Source organism: Bombina bombina, chromosome 6 (assembly GCF_027579735.1).
Source record: "Bombina bombina isolate aBomBom1 chromosome 6, aBomBom1.pri, whole genome shotgun sequence".
NCBI lineage: Eukaryota > Metazoa > Chordata > Amphibia > Anura > Bombinatoridae > Bombina > Bombina bombina.
In genome coordinates, this window is record NC_069504.1 from 534,290,404 (window position 1) to 534,309,527 (window position 19,124).

The window sequence follows — 19,124 nt, forward strand, 5'->3', positions numbered from 1 at the left end:
ACATGTAGCCATGCATACCCTAACATACACATACAATTTACATACATGTAAATGCAGACATGTAGCCATTCATACCTAACATACACATACACCAGCACACATGCACCTACATGTAAATGCACACATATAGCCATGCATACCTAACATACACATACACCAGCCACACGTGCACCTACATGTAAATGTGCACATGTAGCCATGCATACCAAACATACACATACACCAGCACACGTGCACCTACATGTAAATGCACACATGTAGCCATGCATACCTAACATACACATACACCAGCACACATGCACCTGCATGTAAAAACGCACACATGTAGCCATGCATACCCTAACATACACATACACCAGCACACATGCACCTGCATGTAAAAACGCACACATGTAGCCATGCATACCTAACATACACATACACCAGCACACGTGCACCTACATGTAAATGCACACATGTAGCCATGCATACCTAACATACACATAAACTAGCACACATGCACCTGTATGTAAAAACGCACACATGTAGCCATGCATACCACACATACACTTTACATACATGTAAATGCACACATGTAGCTATGCATACCCTAACATACACACACACCAGCACACGTGCACCTACATAAAAAAGCGCACATGTAGCCATGCATACCACACATACACCTTACATACATGTAAATGCACACATGTAGCTATGCGTACCCTAACATACACATACACCAGCCACACGTGCACCTACATGTAAATGTGCACATGTAGCCATGCATACCTAACATACACATACACCACCACAACATGCACCTGCATGTAAAAACGCACACATGTAACCATGCATACCCTAACATACACATACACCAGCACACATGCACCTGCATGTAAAAACGCACACATGTAGCCATGCATACCACACATACACTTTACATACATGTAAATGCACACATCTAGCTATGCATACCCTAACATACACACACACCAGCACACGTGCACCTATATAAAAAAGCGCACATGTAGCCATGCATACCACACACACCTTACATACATGTAAATGCACACATGTAGCTATGCGTACCCTAACATACACATACACCAGCACACATGCAGCTACATATAAAGGCAGACATGTAGCCATGCATACCTAACATACACATACACCAGCACACGTGCACCTACATGTAAATGCAGACATGTAGCCACGCATGCCTAACATACACATACACCAGCACACATGCACCTACATGTAAATGCAGATATGTAGCCATGCATACCTAACATACACATACACCAGCACACGTGCACCTACATGTAAATGCGCACATGTAGCCATGCATACCTAACATACACATACACCAGCACACATGTACCTACATGTAAATGCGCACATGTAGCCATGCATACCCTAACTTGCACATATACCAGCACACATGCACCTACATGTAAATGCGCACATGTAGCCATGCATACCTAACAAACACATACACCAGCACACGTGCACCTACATGTAAATGCGCACATGTAGCCATGCATACCCTAACTTGCACATACACCAGCACACATGCACCTACATGTAAATGCAGACATGTAGCCATGCATACCTAACATACACATACACCAGCACACGTGCACCTACATGTAAATGTGCACATGTAGCCATGCATACCTAACATACACATACACCAGCACACATGTACCTACATGTAAATGCGCACATGTATGCCATGCATACCCTAACTTGCACATACACCAGTACACGTGCACCTACATGTAAATGCGCACATGTAGCCATGCATACTCTAACATACACATACACCAGCACACGTGCACCTACATGTAAAAGCGCACATGTAGCCATGCATACCCTAACATACACCAGCACACATGCATCTAAATGTAAATGCAGACATGTAGCCAGGCATACCTAACATACACATACACCAGCACACGTGCACCTACATGTAAATGCACACATGTAGCCATGCATACCCTAACATACACATACACCAGCGCACATGCACCTATATGTAAATGCGCACATGTAGCCATGCATACCTAACATACACATACACCAGCACACGTGCACCTACATGTAAATGCACACATGTAGCCATGCATACCCTAACTTGCACATATACCAGCACACATGCACCTACATGTAAATGCGCACATGTAGCCATGCATACCTAACAAACACATACACCAGCACACATGTACCTACATGTAAATGCGCACATGTAGCCATGCATACCCTAACTTGCACATACACCAGCACACATGTACCTACATGTAAATGCGCACATGTAGCCATGCATACCCTAGCATACACATACACAGCACACACATGTACCTACATGTAAATGCGCACATGTAGCCATGCATACCCTAACTTGCACATACACCAGCACACATGCACCTACATGTAAATGCACACATGGAGCCATGCATACCTAACATACACATACACCAGCACACGTGCACCTACATGTAAATGCGCACATGTAGCCATGCATACCCTAACTTGCACATACACCAGCACACATGCACCTACATGTAAATGCAGACATGTAGCCATGCATACCTAACATACACATACACCAGCACACGTGCACCTACATGTAAATGTGCACATGTAGCCATGCATACCTAACATACACATACACCAGCACACATGTACCTACATGTAAATGCGCACATGTAGCCATGCATACCCTAACTTGCACATACACCAGTACACGTGCACCTACATGTAAATGCGCACATGTAGCCATGCATACTCTAACATACACATACACCAGCACACGTGCACCTACATGTAAAAGCGCACATGTAGCCATGCATACCCTAACATACACCAGCACACATGCATCTAAATGTAAATGCAGACATGTAGCCAGGCATACCTAACATAAACATACACCAGCACACGTGCACCTACATGTAAATGCACACATGTAGCCATGCATACCCTAACATACACATACACCAGCGCACATGCACCTATATGTAAATGCGCACATGTAGCCATGCATACCTAACATACACATACACCAGCACACGTGCACCTACATGTAAATGCACACATGTAGCCATGCATACCTAACATACACATAAACCAGCACACATGCACCTGTATGTAAAAACGCACACATGTAGCCATGCATACCACACATACACTTTACATACATGTAAATGCACACATGTAGCTATGCATACCCTAACATACACACACACCAGCACACGTGCACCTACATAAAAAAAGCGCACATGTAGCCATGCATACCACACATACACCTTACATACATGTAAATGCACGCATGTAGCTATGCGTACCCTAACATACACCAGCACACATGCAGCTACATATAATGGCAGACATGTAGCCACGCATACCCTAATATACACATACACCAGCACACATGCAACTACATGTAAATGCAGACATGTAGCCATGCATACCCTAGCATACACATACACCAGCACACATGCACCTACATGTAAATGCAGACATGTAGCCATGCATACCTAACATACACATACACCAGCACACGTGCACCTACATGTAAATGCAGACATGTAGCCACGCATACCTAACATACACATACACCAGCACACATGCACCTACATGTAAATGCACACATGTAGCCACGCATACCTAACATACACATACACCAGCACACATGCACCTGCATGTAAATGCAGACATGTAGCCATGCATACCTAACATACACATACACCAGCACACGTGCACCTACATGTAAATGCGCACATGTAGCCATGCATACCTAACATACACATACACTAGCACACATGCACCTACATGTAAATGCAGACATGTAGCCATGCATACCCTAGCATACACATACACCAGCACACATGCACCTACATGTAAATGTGCACATGTAGCCATGCATACCCTAACATACACATACACCAGCACACGTGCACACTTACTAAAGAAGATATAACACTGTAAGGGGACAATAATAAGCACTGGAGAGCCACACAGTGATCTTTGGGCCTTATTAGATCATTAAAGATGAAGTAATACAGGCAAATCAAATGGGTAGAAGTGTATATAACAGTACAGAAACATATTAATAACATCCTGATTACAATAGCATATGAGCTCAGTTGTAAGGATGTAGAATACTATTTTAGAATAAAATGCCAACATCACATATTGCTTTAATGTGATTGTCATGGGAAAGGGGCCCATGCGATAAATCATTACTTATGTGCATTGATATCCATTAATTCTCCCATTTATATAAACTTAATGTGCACATTGCTAATTAAAACCATTTATGTGTTTTAGCCTCATTTGTTTCTTTCAGCCACTGTTTAAGTAAACAAACTGTGTTCAGATTTTTCCAAAACAATATCGGCTAGATTTGGAGTTTTGTCGGTAACGACCCGAAAAGCTAACACCGGCTTTTTTCTGGCCGCACCATAAAAATAACTTTGGTATTGAGAGTCCACATAAAGGCTGCGTTAGGCTCCAAAAAAGGAGCGTAGAGTATTTTTTAACGCAACTTCAACTTCTCGATACCAGAGGTTGCTTACGAGACGCGCCAGCCTCAAAAACGTGCTCGTGCACGATTCCCCCATAGGAAACAATGGGGCTGTTTGAGCTGAAAAAAACCTAACACCTGCAAAAAAGCCGCGTTCAGCTCCTAACGCAGCCCCATTGTTTGCTATGGGGAAACACTTCCTACGTCTGCACATAACACCCTAACATGTACCCCGTGTCTAAACACCCCTAACCTTACACTTATGAACCCCTATTCTGCCGCCCCCGCTATCGCTGACCCCTGCATATTTTTTTACCCCTAATCTGTCGCTACCCGTAAACCGCCGCTACTTACATTTTCCCTATGTACCCCTAATCTGCTGCCCTAACACGCCGACCCCTATATTATATTTATTAACCCCTAATCTGCTCCCCACAACGTCGCCTCCACCTGCCTACACTTATTACCCCTAATCTGCCAACCGGACCTGAGCGCTACTATAATAAATTTATTAACCCCTAATCCGCCTCACTAACCCTATAATAAATAGTATTAACCCCTAATCTGCCCTCCCTAACATCGCCGACACCTAACTTCAATTATTAACCCCTAATCTGCCGACCGGAGCTCACCGCTATTCTAATAAATGTATTAACCCCTAAAGCTAAGTCTAACCCTAACACTAACAACCCCCATAAGTTAAATATAATTTAAATCTAACAAAATAAATTAACTCTTATTAAATAAATTAATCCTATTTAAAGCTAAATACTTACCTGTAAAATAAATCCTAATATAGCTACAATATAAATTATAATTACATTGTAGCTATTTTAGGATTAATATTTATTTTACAGGTAACTTTGTATTTATTTTAACCAGGTACAATAGCTATTAAATAGTTAAGAAACTATTTAATAGTTACCTAGTTAAAAATAATTACAACATTACCTGTAAAATAAATCCTAACCTAAGTTACAATTAAACCTAACACTATACTATCATTAAATTAATTAAATAAAATACCTACAATTACCTACAATTAAACCTAACACTACACTATCAATAAATTAATTAAATACAATATCTACAAATAACTACAATGAAATAAACTAACTAAAGTACAAAAATTAAAAAGAAATAAGTTACAAAAAATAAAAAAATATCTACAAACATAAGAAAAATATTACAACAATTTTAAACTAATTACACCTACTCTAAGCCCCCTAATAAATTAACAAAGACCCCCAAAATAAAAATGCCCTACCCTATTCTAAATTAATAAAGTTCAAAGCTCTTTTACCTTACCAGCCCTGAACAGGGCCCTTTGCGGGGCATGCCCCAAGAAGTTCAGCTCTTTTGCCTGTAAAAAAAAAACATACAATACCCCCCCCAACATTACAACCCACCACCCAACATTCCCCTAATCTAACCCAAACCCCCTTAAATAAACCTAACACTAAGCCCCTGAAGATCATCCTACCCTTGTCTTCACCTCACCAGGTATCACCGATCCGTCCTGGCTCCAAAATCTTCATCCAACCCAAGCGGGGGCTGGCGATCCATCATCCGGTGGCTGAAGAGGTCCAGAAGAGGCTCCAAAGTCTTCATCCTATCCGGGAAGAAGAGGCGATCCGGACCAGCAACCATCTTGATCCAAGCGCATCTTCTATCTTCATCCGATGACGACCGGCTCCATCCTGAAGACCTCCACCGCGGACCCATCTTCTTCCAGCGACGTCCAACTGAAGAATGACGGTTCCTTTAAGGGACGTCATCCAAGATGGCGTCCCTCGAATTCCGATTGGCTGATAGGATTCTATCAGCCAATCGGAATTAAGGTAGGAATATTCTGATTGGCTGATGGAATCAGCCAATCAGAATCAAGTTCAATCCGATTGGCTGATCCAATCAGCCAATCAGATTGAGCTCGCATTCTATTGGCTGATCGGAACAGCCAATAGAATGCGAGCTCAATCTGATTGGCTGATTGGATCAGCCAATCAGATTGGAACTTGATTCTGATTGGCTGATTCCATCAGCCAATCAGGAATATTCCTACCTTAATTCCGATTGGCTGATAGAATCCTATCAGCCAATCGGAATTCGAGGGACGCCATCTTGGATGACGTCCCTTAAAGGAACCGTCATTCTTCAGTTGGACGTCGCCGGAAGAAGATGGGTCCGCGGTGGAGGTCTTCAGGATGGAGCCGGTCGTCATCGGATGAAAATAGAAGATGCCGCTTGGATCAAGATGGTTGCCGGTCCGGATCGCCTCTTCTTCCCGATAGGATGAAGACTTTGGAGCCTCTTCTGGACCTCTTCAGCCACCGGATGATGGATCGCCAGCCCCCGCTTGGGTTGGATGAAGATTTTGGAGCCAGGATGGATCGGTGATACCTGGTGAGGTGAAGACAAGGTAGGATGATCTTCAGGGGCTTAGTGTTAGGTTTATTAAGGGGGGTTTGGGTTAGATTAGGGGTATGTGGGTTGTAATGTTGAGGGGGGGTATTGTATGTTTTTTTTTTCCAGGCAATAGAGCTGAACTTCTTTTGGCATGCCCCGCAAAGGGCCCTGTTCAGGGCTGGTAAGGTAAAAGAGCTTTGAACTTTATTAATTTAGAATAGGGTAGGGCATTTTTTACTTTGGGGGTCTTTGTTATTTTATTAGGGGGCTTAGAGTAGGTGTAATTAGTTTAAAATTGTTGTAATATTTTCTTATGTTTGTAGATATTTTTTTATTTTTTTGTAACTTAGTTCTTTTTTATTTTTTGTACTTTAGTTAGTTTATTTCATTGTAGTTATTTGTAGATATTGTATTTAATTAATGTATTGATAGTGTAGTGTTAGGATTAATTGTAGGTATTATAGGTATTTTATTTAATTAAGTTAATGATAGTATAGTGTTAGGTTTAATTGTAACTTAGGTTTAGGATTTATTTTACAGGTAATTTTGTAATTATTTTAACTAGGTAGCTATTAAATAGTTCTTAACTATTTAATAGCTATTGTACATGGTTAAAATAATTACAAAGTTGCCTGTAAAATAAATATTAATCCTAAAATAGCTACAATGTAATTATAATTTATATTGTAGCTATATTAGGATTTATTTTACAGGTAAGTATTTATCTTTAAATAGGAATAATTTATTTAATAAGAGTTAATTTATTTCGTTAGATTAAAATTATATTTAATTTATGGGGGTGTTAGTGTTAGGGTTAGACTTAGCTTTAGGGGTTAATACATTTATTAGAATAGCGGTGAGCTCCGGTCGGCAGATTAGGGGTTAATAATTGAAGTTAGGTGTCGGCGATGTTAGGGAGGGCAGATTAGGGGTTAATACTATTTATTATAGGGTTAGTGAGGCGGATTAGGGGTTAATAACTTTATTATAGTAGCGGTGCGGTCCGCCTCGGCAGATTAGGGGTTAATAAGTGTAGGCAGGTGGAGGCGACGTTGAGGGGGGCAGATTAGGGGTTAATAAATATAATATAGGGGGTCGGCGGGTGTTAGGGGCAGCAGATTAGGGGGTACATAGCTATAATGTAGGTGGCGGCGCTTTGCGGTCGGCAGATTAGGGGTTAATTATTGTAGGTAGCTGGCGGCGACGTTGTGGGGGGGCAGATTAGGGGTTAATAAATATACAGGGGTCGGCGGTGTTAGGGGGCAGCAGATTAGGGGTACATAAGTATAACGTAGGTGGCGGTCGGCAGATTAGGGGTTAAAAAAATGTAATCGAGTGGCGGCGATGTGGGGGGACCTCGGTTTAGGGGTACATACGTAGTTTATGGGCGTTAGTGTACTTTAGAGTACAGTAGTTAAGAGCTTTATGAACCGGCGTTAGCCCAGAAAGCTCTTAACTACTGACTTTTTTCTGCGGCTGGAGTTTTGTCGTTAGATTTCTAACGCTCACTTCAGCCACGACTCTAAATACCGGAGTTAGAAAAATCCCATTGAAAAGATAGGATACGCAATTTACATAAGGGGATCTGCGGTATGGAAAAGTCGCGGCTGAAAAATGAGCGTTAGACCCTTTTTTGAGTGACTCCAAATACCGGAGTTAGCCTAAAACCAGCGTTAGGAGCCTCTAACGCTGGTTTTCACGGCTACCGCCAAACTCCAAATCTAGGCCTATGAAAGTAATTAACAATGATGACTTAAAGAATCCATTGAATGAATAACAATGTAATTACATAGTTACATAAATAGCATTCTTAAATCTAGGAACACTGCCAGACATTATGGCTAAATTGTCTGTTTCAGTGACTGCAAATATTGAAAAACAAAGAAAAAAATCAAACTTTTCTCATTGACCGAATACCATATTCCATTGACTGACTGAAAAAAATATGCTAACACCGCTAAACAATGGGAACTGAATAGTAGAGAACAAGGACAATTAGAATATAGTGTGTGTGTATATATATATATACGTATATATACATATATATATATATAATATATATATATATATATATATATATGTGTGTGGTGTTCTTTTCAAGTCTTGTTTAACATTATATTTCACTTCTTTTCCTAGACATTAATGAATGTGCTTTGATTCTGATATATGCCAAAATGGTGCTTGTGAAAATCTCCGTGGCACCTATAAATGCATCTGTAACTCTGGATATGATGTGGATACTAGTGGCAAGAAATGCATTGGTATGATATATGTGAATTTCCTGCTGCATTCACAGAATTTCTTTTTATAAAAATATAACAAATACTTCTTTTTAAATTATCAGATATTGATGAATGTGCCTTAAACAGACTGCTGCTGTGACAATGGTCAGTGTCGTAACACACCAGGAAGCTTTTCCTGCACCTGTCCAAAGGATTTGTCTATAAACCTGACCTCAAAACATGTGAAGGTAACACTCTTCTGGGTAAATATGGGAGGTTTAAAGTGAAACACAGGGGGACAGAATTTAAAAAAATTACATTCTTATTGAAGATGGGGCGTGCAGGAAATCAAATAAAGAGATGCAGAGGGGGATATGGGTTTGGGACAAGCCTGTAATGGACTGACTGACATTTATTTATATGGAATTAAGGTAGACTTATCTGTAAAAAGAGGCAGATTTATACTTTTGGTGCCCCCTAGGCATTGTATAAACTATTAAAAGTTAACTCACCTGTGCCAACCCACAAACATACTTGCTTTATAACATCATGTACATTGTTTGTTTGCGCGTCATTAATTGATACCTTGTTTCAGATGTTGATGAATGTGAGTCGAACCCCTGTATTAATGGACTTTGCAGAAATAATGTAGGCTCCTTTGTGTGTGAATGCCCTACTGGAAGCACGTTGGATACAACCAAGACTATTTGTATAGGTAAGTTTAGGGTATTTGCAGTGTTTCTATTAATAAAATCTTCCTTTGTAGAGGACTCAGCCCCTCATACCAACACTCATAAACTTACAACACATCCTCATTTACTATAAATGTCTTTGGACACAATAGCAGCGCAGGTTCCTTTGTTATTGCTTTTGACACCCCTTTTCAAAAGGGGTAGCTGTATTGCTTACAGGGGTGTCCAAACTTTGCTCTCCAGAGGTTTTGGAACTACATTTGCCATGATGCTCAGCTAGATAAAATGCTGGCTGAGCATCATCGGAAATGTAGTTCCAAAACCTCTGGAGAGCAAAGTTTGGACACCCCTGGAAAATAAGAAATCACAATGATGAAGCACAGTTGGAACAACGCATGAAAAGAAAAATAATATACTTACTATTCGCATGAAAAGAAAAATAATATACTTACTATTTGAATCCAAAAATCTAATTTATTTTTCAACAAGACTCAGCAAACATTGAAGTTAGTTCGAAATCACTTTAAAATAAATTTAAAGCATTAAAATAGCTTGAAACATAATAAAAGCCTCAAAGTTTCTTTCTACAATCTTGGGAGAGATTGAAGCAGGCAGCGGGGTTTTCTTATCTGATGTTATAAGACATTATTATTTATTTTTCACTATATATGTCTTGCCTGTTTGCCTGATTTTCTATAAATCAAGTTCTCTTATGAAAGGGCTTCCTGCTATAGATATAACATTTTATATTAGTTAGATATATTAGATATAATACATATTAGATATATTAGTTATCCTTAGATAGCAAAAGATGAGGCAGCAGTCGGTTCCTTGTATGCGTAAAAAACAATTCTTTATTCTTCTTGTTTAAAACGTTACATCACATCACAGCAAACAGGTAAAAGGAATGCAGGTGGTTGACTAGTTTCGGCAGTGCCGTAATCATAAACCTGCAATCACTTAAGAAGTGAACATATTTAAAGGGATTGCTTAACACAGTGATTGGTCAATGTTAATGGGAGGTTACAACCCCTCCCTTACATATTAACCTCTTACTAGTAATTTACTTGTTGCATCTAAATGCAGCATTTAACATGAAATATTCCAACTATAGCTATAGAACATCAATTAAATCGCTTGTTTAATACAAAATACAAATTCATAAAATGCAATGTTCTAGTTATCTTGAAAGCTGACCTGCAGGTTAGAGCCCTATACAATGAGCGGAAAAAACCTTTACTAATAAGTGCAGAACCTTTCATTTAGAACTATGATGTATCAAAATGATGTCAGAAATAGCAATAGTTAATTGTTCAACACTCAATAGGCTGTTAATGAATATATTTCCAAAAAGAGTATAAAATATACAAAAATATATATATAAGGATACTAAGCTAGTAAGGGCCATCTTAATTATACACCTAGTTTAGAAAACATAGATGCCTGTTTTTCACGGAACATTGCCTTAAAGTGACATTTTAAACCGGAGTTCAGATATCCACTAGAGTGTGTTTGTTTCGCCTGGGATAATTTTCTATTGTTGTTATTAGTTATCCTTGTCATATTACTTTATCACCTATTTGCAGCCTGATGTTGATAGCAGATTTTCTTTACCACAGTATCTTGTATATCTTGATATTTATTTATTTTTTGTTTTGCTTTTTTTTTTTTAAAAAAAAAAACTTTGATAATACATGCATAACAAATATTAATAGTACTGTAAAACTGATATTTTACTTTTGTTATCTTCAAAAGCAATTAACACAATTGTGATCATATGAACTGTGTTGTTAAATCTTCAACACAATGACACCAAGTCCTGCCTTCAGCAGGCACTATTAATTATTAGGCTAGAATATATAACAGGGGGCTAAATTGTTTTCCTTTACATACCTCTCCAAAATCAGGATTAAAAGAAAATTACTAAACTATCAATACCTTCCCAGGATTTAATGTATATTGTTTAAAATGTAAATATGGGTCTTGATCATGTAATGTTACTATATAAGATCAAGTATGCTTCTTTTGTTTTCTATGGGGATATTTACTGCTGTAGAGTTTGCTCTTTCTGGAAATATAAGCTTATATTTATGTATTTGAAAGTTGCAAGTATAAAAATACAACTCTTATAAGTAATGTCACAGTGTGTACTCTATATTCTTTTCCCTAGAAACTGTAAAGGGCACTTGCTGGCAGAATATTGTGAATGGGAGATGTGAAATTAATATAAATGGTGGCACGCTAAGATCACAATGTTGTTCTACTTTGGGAGCTGCCTGGGGAAGTCCATGTATGCCCTGCGAGGCAGGTAAGGATTTATAACATTACAGGCATACCTCATTTTATTGCAATGTGCAGGTATTGCGTTTGTATTAAGGTTTGTGGCAACCCTGCATTGAGCAATCATATCGGCACAATTTTTCAATCATATATACACATATAAACACATAAATACACATGTATACACACACACACACACACACATATATATATATATATATATATATATATATATATATATATATATATATATGTGTGTATAATAAGTATTTTTTGGTAATAAAGTATTTTTTGTAATTAAGGTATGTACATTGTTTTTTTTAAACATAATTCTATTGAACACTTTTTTTAAACATAATTCTATTGAACATTTAAGAGACTAAACGATTGTGTGATTAACTTTACCAAACAATTGTGTGATTAACTTTATAGCGATATTTTCTTAATTGCGGTGATCTGTAATCGAACCCGCAATATATCTCCAAGGTTTGCCTATAATTACACTTATAGATATAGTTAAACTTTAAAAACAGATTTATTTCCATAGTTTTCACCACTAGCAAGCAAAAAGAAACCTGCTAAAATACGGCTAGATTACGAGTTTTGCGGTATGGGTGAAAAAGGCTCTTTTTCACTACCGCTGGTATAACGAGTCTTGCAGGTTTAGCTGCACCGCACACTTTTTTGGCCATAACGCAACGTAACCGCAGCTTTCAAAAAGTCCTTTTTCAATGGGACTTCCACAGCGCCGGTATTACGAGTTTGCCTGGGAGGCCAAAAAGTGAGTGGTACAGCCTATAACTACAAGATCCATAACGTAGCATAAAACCCATAACTGAAAGTCAGTTCGTTATGGGTTTTATGCTACAACGCCGTAACATAAAACTCATAACTAAAGTGCTAAAAAGTATACTAACACCCATAAACTACCTATTAACCCCTAAACCGTGGCCCTCTCGCATCGCAAACACTAAAATAAATTATTAACCCCTAATCTGCCGCTCCGGACATCGCCGCCACTAGAATAAACATATTAACCTCTAAACCGCCGCACTCCCACATCACAAACACTAGTTAAACATTATTAACCCCTAATCTGCTGTCCCTAACATCGCCGCAACCTACATTACTGTTATTAACCCCTAATCTGCCGCCCCCAATGTCGTCGCTACCTACCTACATTTATTAACCCCTAATCTGCCGCCCCCAACGTCGCCACCACTATACTAAAGTTATAAACCCCTAAACCTAACCCTAAGTCTAACCCTAACACCCCCTACTTTAATATAATTAAAATAAATCTAATAAAAAATTCCTATCATTATCTAAATAATTCCTATTTAAAACTAAATACTTACCTGTAAAATAAACCCTAAGCTAGCTATAATATAACTAATAGTTACATTGTAGCTAGCTTAGTTTTTATTTTTATTTCACAGGCAAGTTTGTATTTATTTTAATTAGGTAGACTAGTTTGTAAATAGTTATTAACTATTTACTAGCTACCTAGCTAAAATAAATACAAATTTACCTGTAAAATAAAACCTAACCTGAGTTACACTAACACCTAACCTTACACTACAATTAAATAGATTACATTAATTAAATCCAATTAACTAAATTACAAAAGAAATCCCACTAAATTACACAAAATAAAAAATAAATTATCAGATATTTAAACTAATTACACCTTATCTAATAGCCCTATCAAAAAAAAGCCCCCCGCAAATAAAAAAAACCCTAACCTAAACTAAACTACCAATAGCCCTTAAAAGGGCCTTTTGCGGGGCATTGCCCCAAAGAAATCAGCTCTTTTACCTGTAAACAACCCCCCAACAGTAAAACCCGCCACCCACATAACCAACCCCCCAAATAAAATCCTAACAAAAAATTTACTAACTAGTCTACCTAGTTAAAATAAATACAAACTTGCCTGTGAAATAAAATAAAACCTAATCTAGCTACAATGTAACTATTAGTTATATTGTAGCAAGCTTAGGGTTTATTTTATAGGTAAGTATTTAGTTTTAATTAGTTAATGATATGAATTTTTTTATTCTATTATTTTAATTATATTAAAATTAGGTTGTGTTAGGGTTAGGGGTTTATAACTTTAGTATAGTGGTGGCGATGTTGGGGGCGGCAGATTAGGGGTTAATAAGTGTAGGTAGGTGGCGGCGATGTTAGGGGCGGCAGATTAGGGGTAATAAGGTGTAGGTAGGTGGCGGCGATGTTAGGGGGCGGCAGATTAGGGGTTAATAACTGTAATGTAGGTGTTGGCGATGTCGGGGGCATAAGATTAGGGGTTAATAAATGTAATGTAGGTGGCGTCGATGTCGGGGCGGCAGATTAGGGGTTAATAAGTGTAATGTAGGTGTCGGCGATATTGGGGGCAGCAGATTAGGGGTGTTTAGACTCGGGGTTCATGTTAGGGTGTTAGGTGTAAACATAACTTTTGTTTCCCCATAGGAATCAATGGGGCTGTGTTACGGAGCTTTACGCTCCTTTATTGCAGGTGTTAGGCTTTTTTTCAGCCGGTTCTCCCCATTGATCTCTATGGGGAAATCGTGCACGAGCACATAAAACCAGCTCACCACGGCGCTGGTATTGGAGTGCGGTATGGAGCTCAATTTTGCTCAACACTCACTTCTTGCCTGCTAACGCCAGGTTTATGAAAACCTGTAATAGCAGCGCTATAGGCAGGTGAGCGGTGACATTAACTTGCAAGTTAGCACGAGCATCTCTTACCGCAAAACTCGTAATCTAGCCGATAGATAGTAATGTTATGTTGTTCTCCATTTTGTGCTATATTCCAGTAATGCATCATTCTTTGGAAATAGTTTAAAATATGCTGAACGTTGTTGGGACAGACATTTTCAATATTTGATTATGTGCCGATACTGGGTTAAAAAAACCTCACAAATATTGTATTTAAACTTAACACAACTAAGCACACATTTGATAAGTTAACATAGTTCTCATATAATTACATATATGTCTTCTTTTCAACAGATGTTGTTTGTAAGAAAGGATTTGCAAGGTCTCGCGGCACAATCTGTGAAGGTACAGTATTTGATTATTTTTCATATCATTCAAATATGTTTAAATATAAGATTTTGCAGTCAGAATATGAGAATAAGGTAAGAACTTTACATACAAAAAAGGTGAATCTTTCTGCAAAAAATATATTTTGAAAAGTATATGAAATAATATGAGGAATTAAGAGACACAGTATGTAGCTATTTAGAAGGCATTTTAAAAAATATTTCTGGCCTCTTATACCCTAAAGATATAAAATGGTTTTCCCTACTGGAATTGCAAGGAACACCACCAGTAGTTCCATGACAGTTCCTTAACTGGACTTTCTGCAGCTGCTTAATTGGTTTCTATCTTGCTTTCCACCCAAAAGTAGAGAAACCTAGAAGGCCAAATACAATGTCCAACAAGATACTTCCACTGACGTATAGAATGTAAAACTCTTCCCAGCTGTCAGGTCTCCAAAGGAACTTGTTTTGTACATTACAGGGCTCACTCCCCATGACCCAACACTTTGGCATATGTTTGTCTTATGTTCCCCATGGACTAACCTGAACACGCCTTGAAAAGACATGCCAAAAGCAAACACCAATAAAAAAGGGTGGCCTTGTCATTTTTGCTCTCTTAATTAAACGTATGCAAGAAATTGTTAGGTATGTGTTAATGGCCCATTCCAGATGAAAATTATGTAATTCTGCATACTGTCTGGATTTCAATATCCATGACAATAAAAATAAATGTTTGGTTACTGTTTTTCCTCTTGGGTGAAATGTGAGTGTTGAGAAATGACATCACCATTTAAAGGGGCATGTGAAGCTCAGTTTTTCTTATAATGCATACATAGACCCAGCAGCTAAGCATGCTTTAATTTATTTTCCTTTTAAAAAGATATTTGTTAAATGAGTGCGGGGCATAGGTGGTGATTGGTTAACAGGATTAATTTCCATACCTTAATTAATATCCATTGGCTAATTCAGTTATTAAGCACTTAGAAATCTGTGTTTTAGAAAAAAAAGTAATTCAAATTTTCATGTGATATTTATTTAGCACCTTGTATATATATATAAATTTATTGGTGTACACATTATTGAAGTGATGCAATAAACGAAAAGAAAAATAACACACAATGCCTTCATTCTAAAGAATACCTTAGAGGGTTACTAACAAGAGAATAGTTTGAGAATAAGAGAGAACACTGAGTTGGATGCACTAGCAATAGAAGATAAATGGTTTTATGACCTCACTAATATTGTGTTTGTTTTGGATACAGATGTTAATGAATGTGATGTGTTTCCTGGACTGTGCCCTAATGGGGTGTGCGTTAATACATTGGGCTCCTTTGTCTGTCAGTGTCCCACTGGAATGACGTTAGATGCTTCTGGACGCACATGTATCGGTATGATTTCATATTAGTTGGTGAACACTTTATTTTTTTAGAGTGGTTCAAGGTTTTCTTTACTAATGCTAGATTCACTGATAGTATATTCTGGTTGATATATATTTTTGTATGTGAAAAATTGTATATATAAAAATATGATATGATGTCATTCAGAGAACTGTTTATGTATATCTGAATAGCTGATGCTGTTTATAGTACTCAGTAAACAAGGGATGTACATAGTTTCTTTAATATTGTTGCTATAATATTATTCTGAAGGACCTTTAATATTATTCTGAAGGACCTTGCAAAGGTAATGTTTAATAGACGCATTAAAAAGGCAACATTCCAAGTTATTTGTAATGGATTTATAAACAGCAGTTAAACCAGATTGGGATTGGTTACCAAGCAACAGCTTATTGTGAAGAGTCATAAAGAATTATTCCATTAACTGAAATGTTAAATAGGTTGTTGTTGTTTTTTATCCTTATTACCCTTTATAAAATATACAACCATATTCCACTTCTATATTTAACTAGACCTGAATTAATACATGACGTTTACTGTAAATGTAAGTATAAATTATGTTTACTTACTAGACTATTGTATCTTTTCCACCAGATATCCGTCTGGAGACTTGTTACCTGAAGCATGAGTTTGAGGAATGCTCGGCCGCTATCGCAGGACGGCACAGGATGGATGCCTGCTGTTGCTCTGTTGGTGCTGCATGGGGAATAGAGTGTGAGGAATGTCCTCAGAAGGGAACTCCAGAGTATGAAACACTTTGCCCACGAGGACCAGGCTTTTCTTCAAAGGAAGCACCCAATGGCAAAATATTCCCCAAAGGTACTTCTACAAACATTTAATTGTGTTGTCTAAATTGAACCTTTTGTTTACAATGATTTTTTTTCTCCATACTAGTTGCTGTAATCATTTGCTAAATAACCTGCATTTTATTTGTTTTTTATGAAAAAAACAATATAATAAATATATAGCTTCTAAAAATGTTACATGATGATATTGAGTTTTTTTCTCAAATGAAGTAAATTAATAATGGGCTAACTGAAGTACCATTATACATCTGTATATGTGATTTTTTTTTTCTCTTTTTTTTTTTCTTTCAGACATCAATGAATGCAAAATGATCCCAAGCCTTTGCAAAAATGGAAAATGCAGAAACACTATCGGCAGCTTCAAATGTAGGTGTGACAATGGATTTGCACTTGATTCTGAGGAAAGAAACTGCACTGGTAAGTTTTCAACCTGACAATATTTTAATCTGAAACACAACTATGTTTATTTGTCCTAACCCTTGTTATCTCACACAGACATTGATGAATGCAGAATATCGCCTGATATATGTGGGCAAGGCAACTGCATAAACACCCCTGGAGATTTTGAATGTGACTGTTTTGAAGGATATGAAAGTGGATTTATGATGATGAAGAATTGCATGGGTGAGTACTGACTTGCTTATCTACCATGGATGTACAAAAGATCTTACTGAAATGTGTGTTTCATGTCCCTTTAAGTCTTAAAGGGACATGAAACACACATTTTTTCTTTCATGATTTAAATAGGGCATGTGATTTTAAAGGGACATGAAACACCAATTTTTTCTTTCATGATTTAGAAAGAGCATGCAATTTTAATTAACTTTCTAATTTACTTCTATTATATATTTTCTTCATTCTCTTGATAGCCTTTGCTGAAAAGCATATCTTGATAGGCTTAGTAGCTGCTGATTGGTGGCTGAACATAGATGCCTCGTGTGATTGGCTCACCCATTGTGCATTGCTATTCAGCAAAGGATATCTAAGGAATGAAGCAAATTAGATAATAGAAGTAAATTGAAATGTTTAAAATTGTATTCTCTATCTGAATCATGAAAGAATATTTTGGGTTTAGTGTCCCTTTAAACAGCTTTCCAATTTACTCTTATTTTCTAATTTGTTTTGTTCTCTTGGTATACTTTGTTGAGAAGGAGATCTAGGTAGGCACAGAAACTGCTGATTGGTGACTGTACATATATGCCTCATGTTATTAGCTCAACCAATGCTCTAGCTAGCTCCCAGTAATGCATTGCTGCTGCTGCTTCTTCAAAAAAGGATACCAAGAGAATAAAGCAAATAAGATAATAAAAGTTCATTGCAAAGTTGTTTAAAATTGTATTCTCTATCTGAATCATGAAACAAAATATGGGTATCATGTCCCAGTGCACATTGTCTCTTCTTGGGAATTACACTAATTAAGAAATACATTTTATGTATAAATTATATAAATGTTTAAATTATAAGAAAATATTAACTTTAATTATTTGGCCTTTATTAGATATATTTTTATATTTTAAAGTGATTTTTAAATTGCATTAAAATATATTTCATCACTCCCTTAATCATTGTAGTTGCTCTTTTTCATTGTTCAGTTGGCTATCAAAGCATTTATTTTATACCTCCTGTTTTATATGATTTTCTTTTTGTCCCTGCTTTTCAGATATTGATGAATGTGAAAGGAATCCTCTTCTGTGTCGTGGAGGAATATGCCTGAATACCGAGGGAAGCTATAAATGCGAATGCCCACCTGGGCATGAAGTTACTCCTGAT

The 19,124-nt window shown here is 37.4% G+C and overlaps 1 protein-coding gene across 1 annotated transcript in view; it reads left to right on the forward strand.

The window, feature by feature from the left end:
- Window positions 1–19,124, forward strand: part of FBN1 (fibrillin 1) — a 244,697-nt gene that overhangs the window by 138,468 nt on the left and 87,105 nt on the right. The window contains 13 exon segments of the mRNA XM_053717459.1: window positions 9,050–9,064; window positions 9,067–9,174; window positions 9,258–9,289; window positions 9,291–9,342; window positions 9,345–9,383; window positions 9,731–9,850; window positions 11,998–12,135; window positions 15,120–15,170; window positions 16,414–16,539; window positions 17,143–17,367; window positions 17,646–17,771; window positions 17,850–17,978; window positions 19,015–19,124. The exon segment at window positions 19,015–19,124 is cut by the window's right edge and continues 16 nt beyond it. Of these exon segments, the coding sequence (XP_053573434.1) occupies window positions 9,050–9,064; window positions 9,067–9,174; window positions 9,258–9,289; window positions 9,291–9,342; window positions 9,345–9,383; window positions 9,731–9,850; window positions 11,998–12,135; window positions 15,120–15,170; window positions 16,414–16,539; window positions 17,143–17,367; window positions 17,646–17,771; window positions 17,850–17,978; window positions 19,015–19,124 (1,271 nt within the window).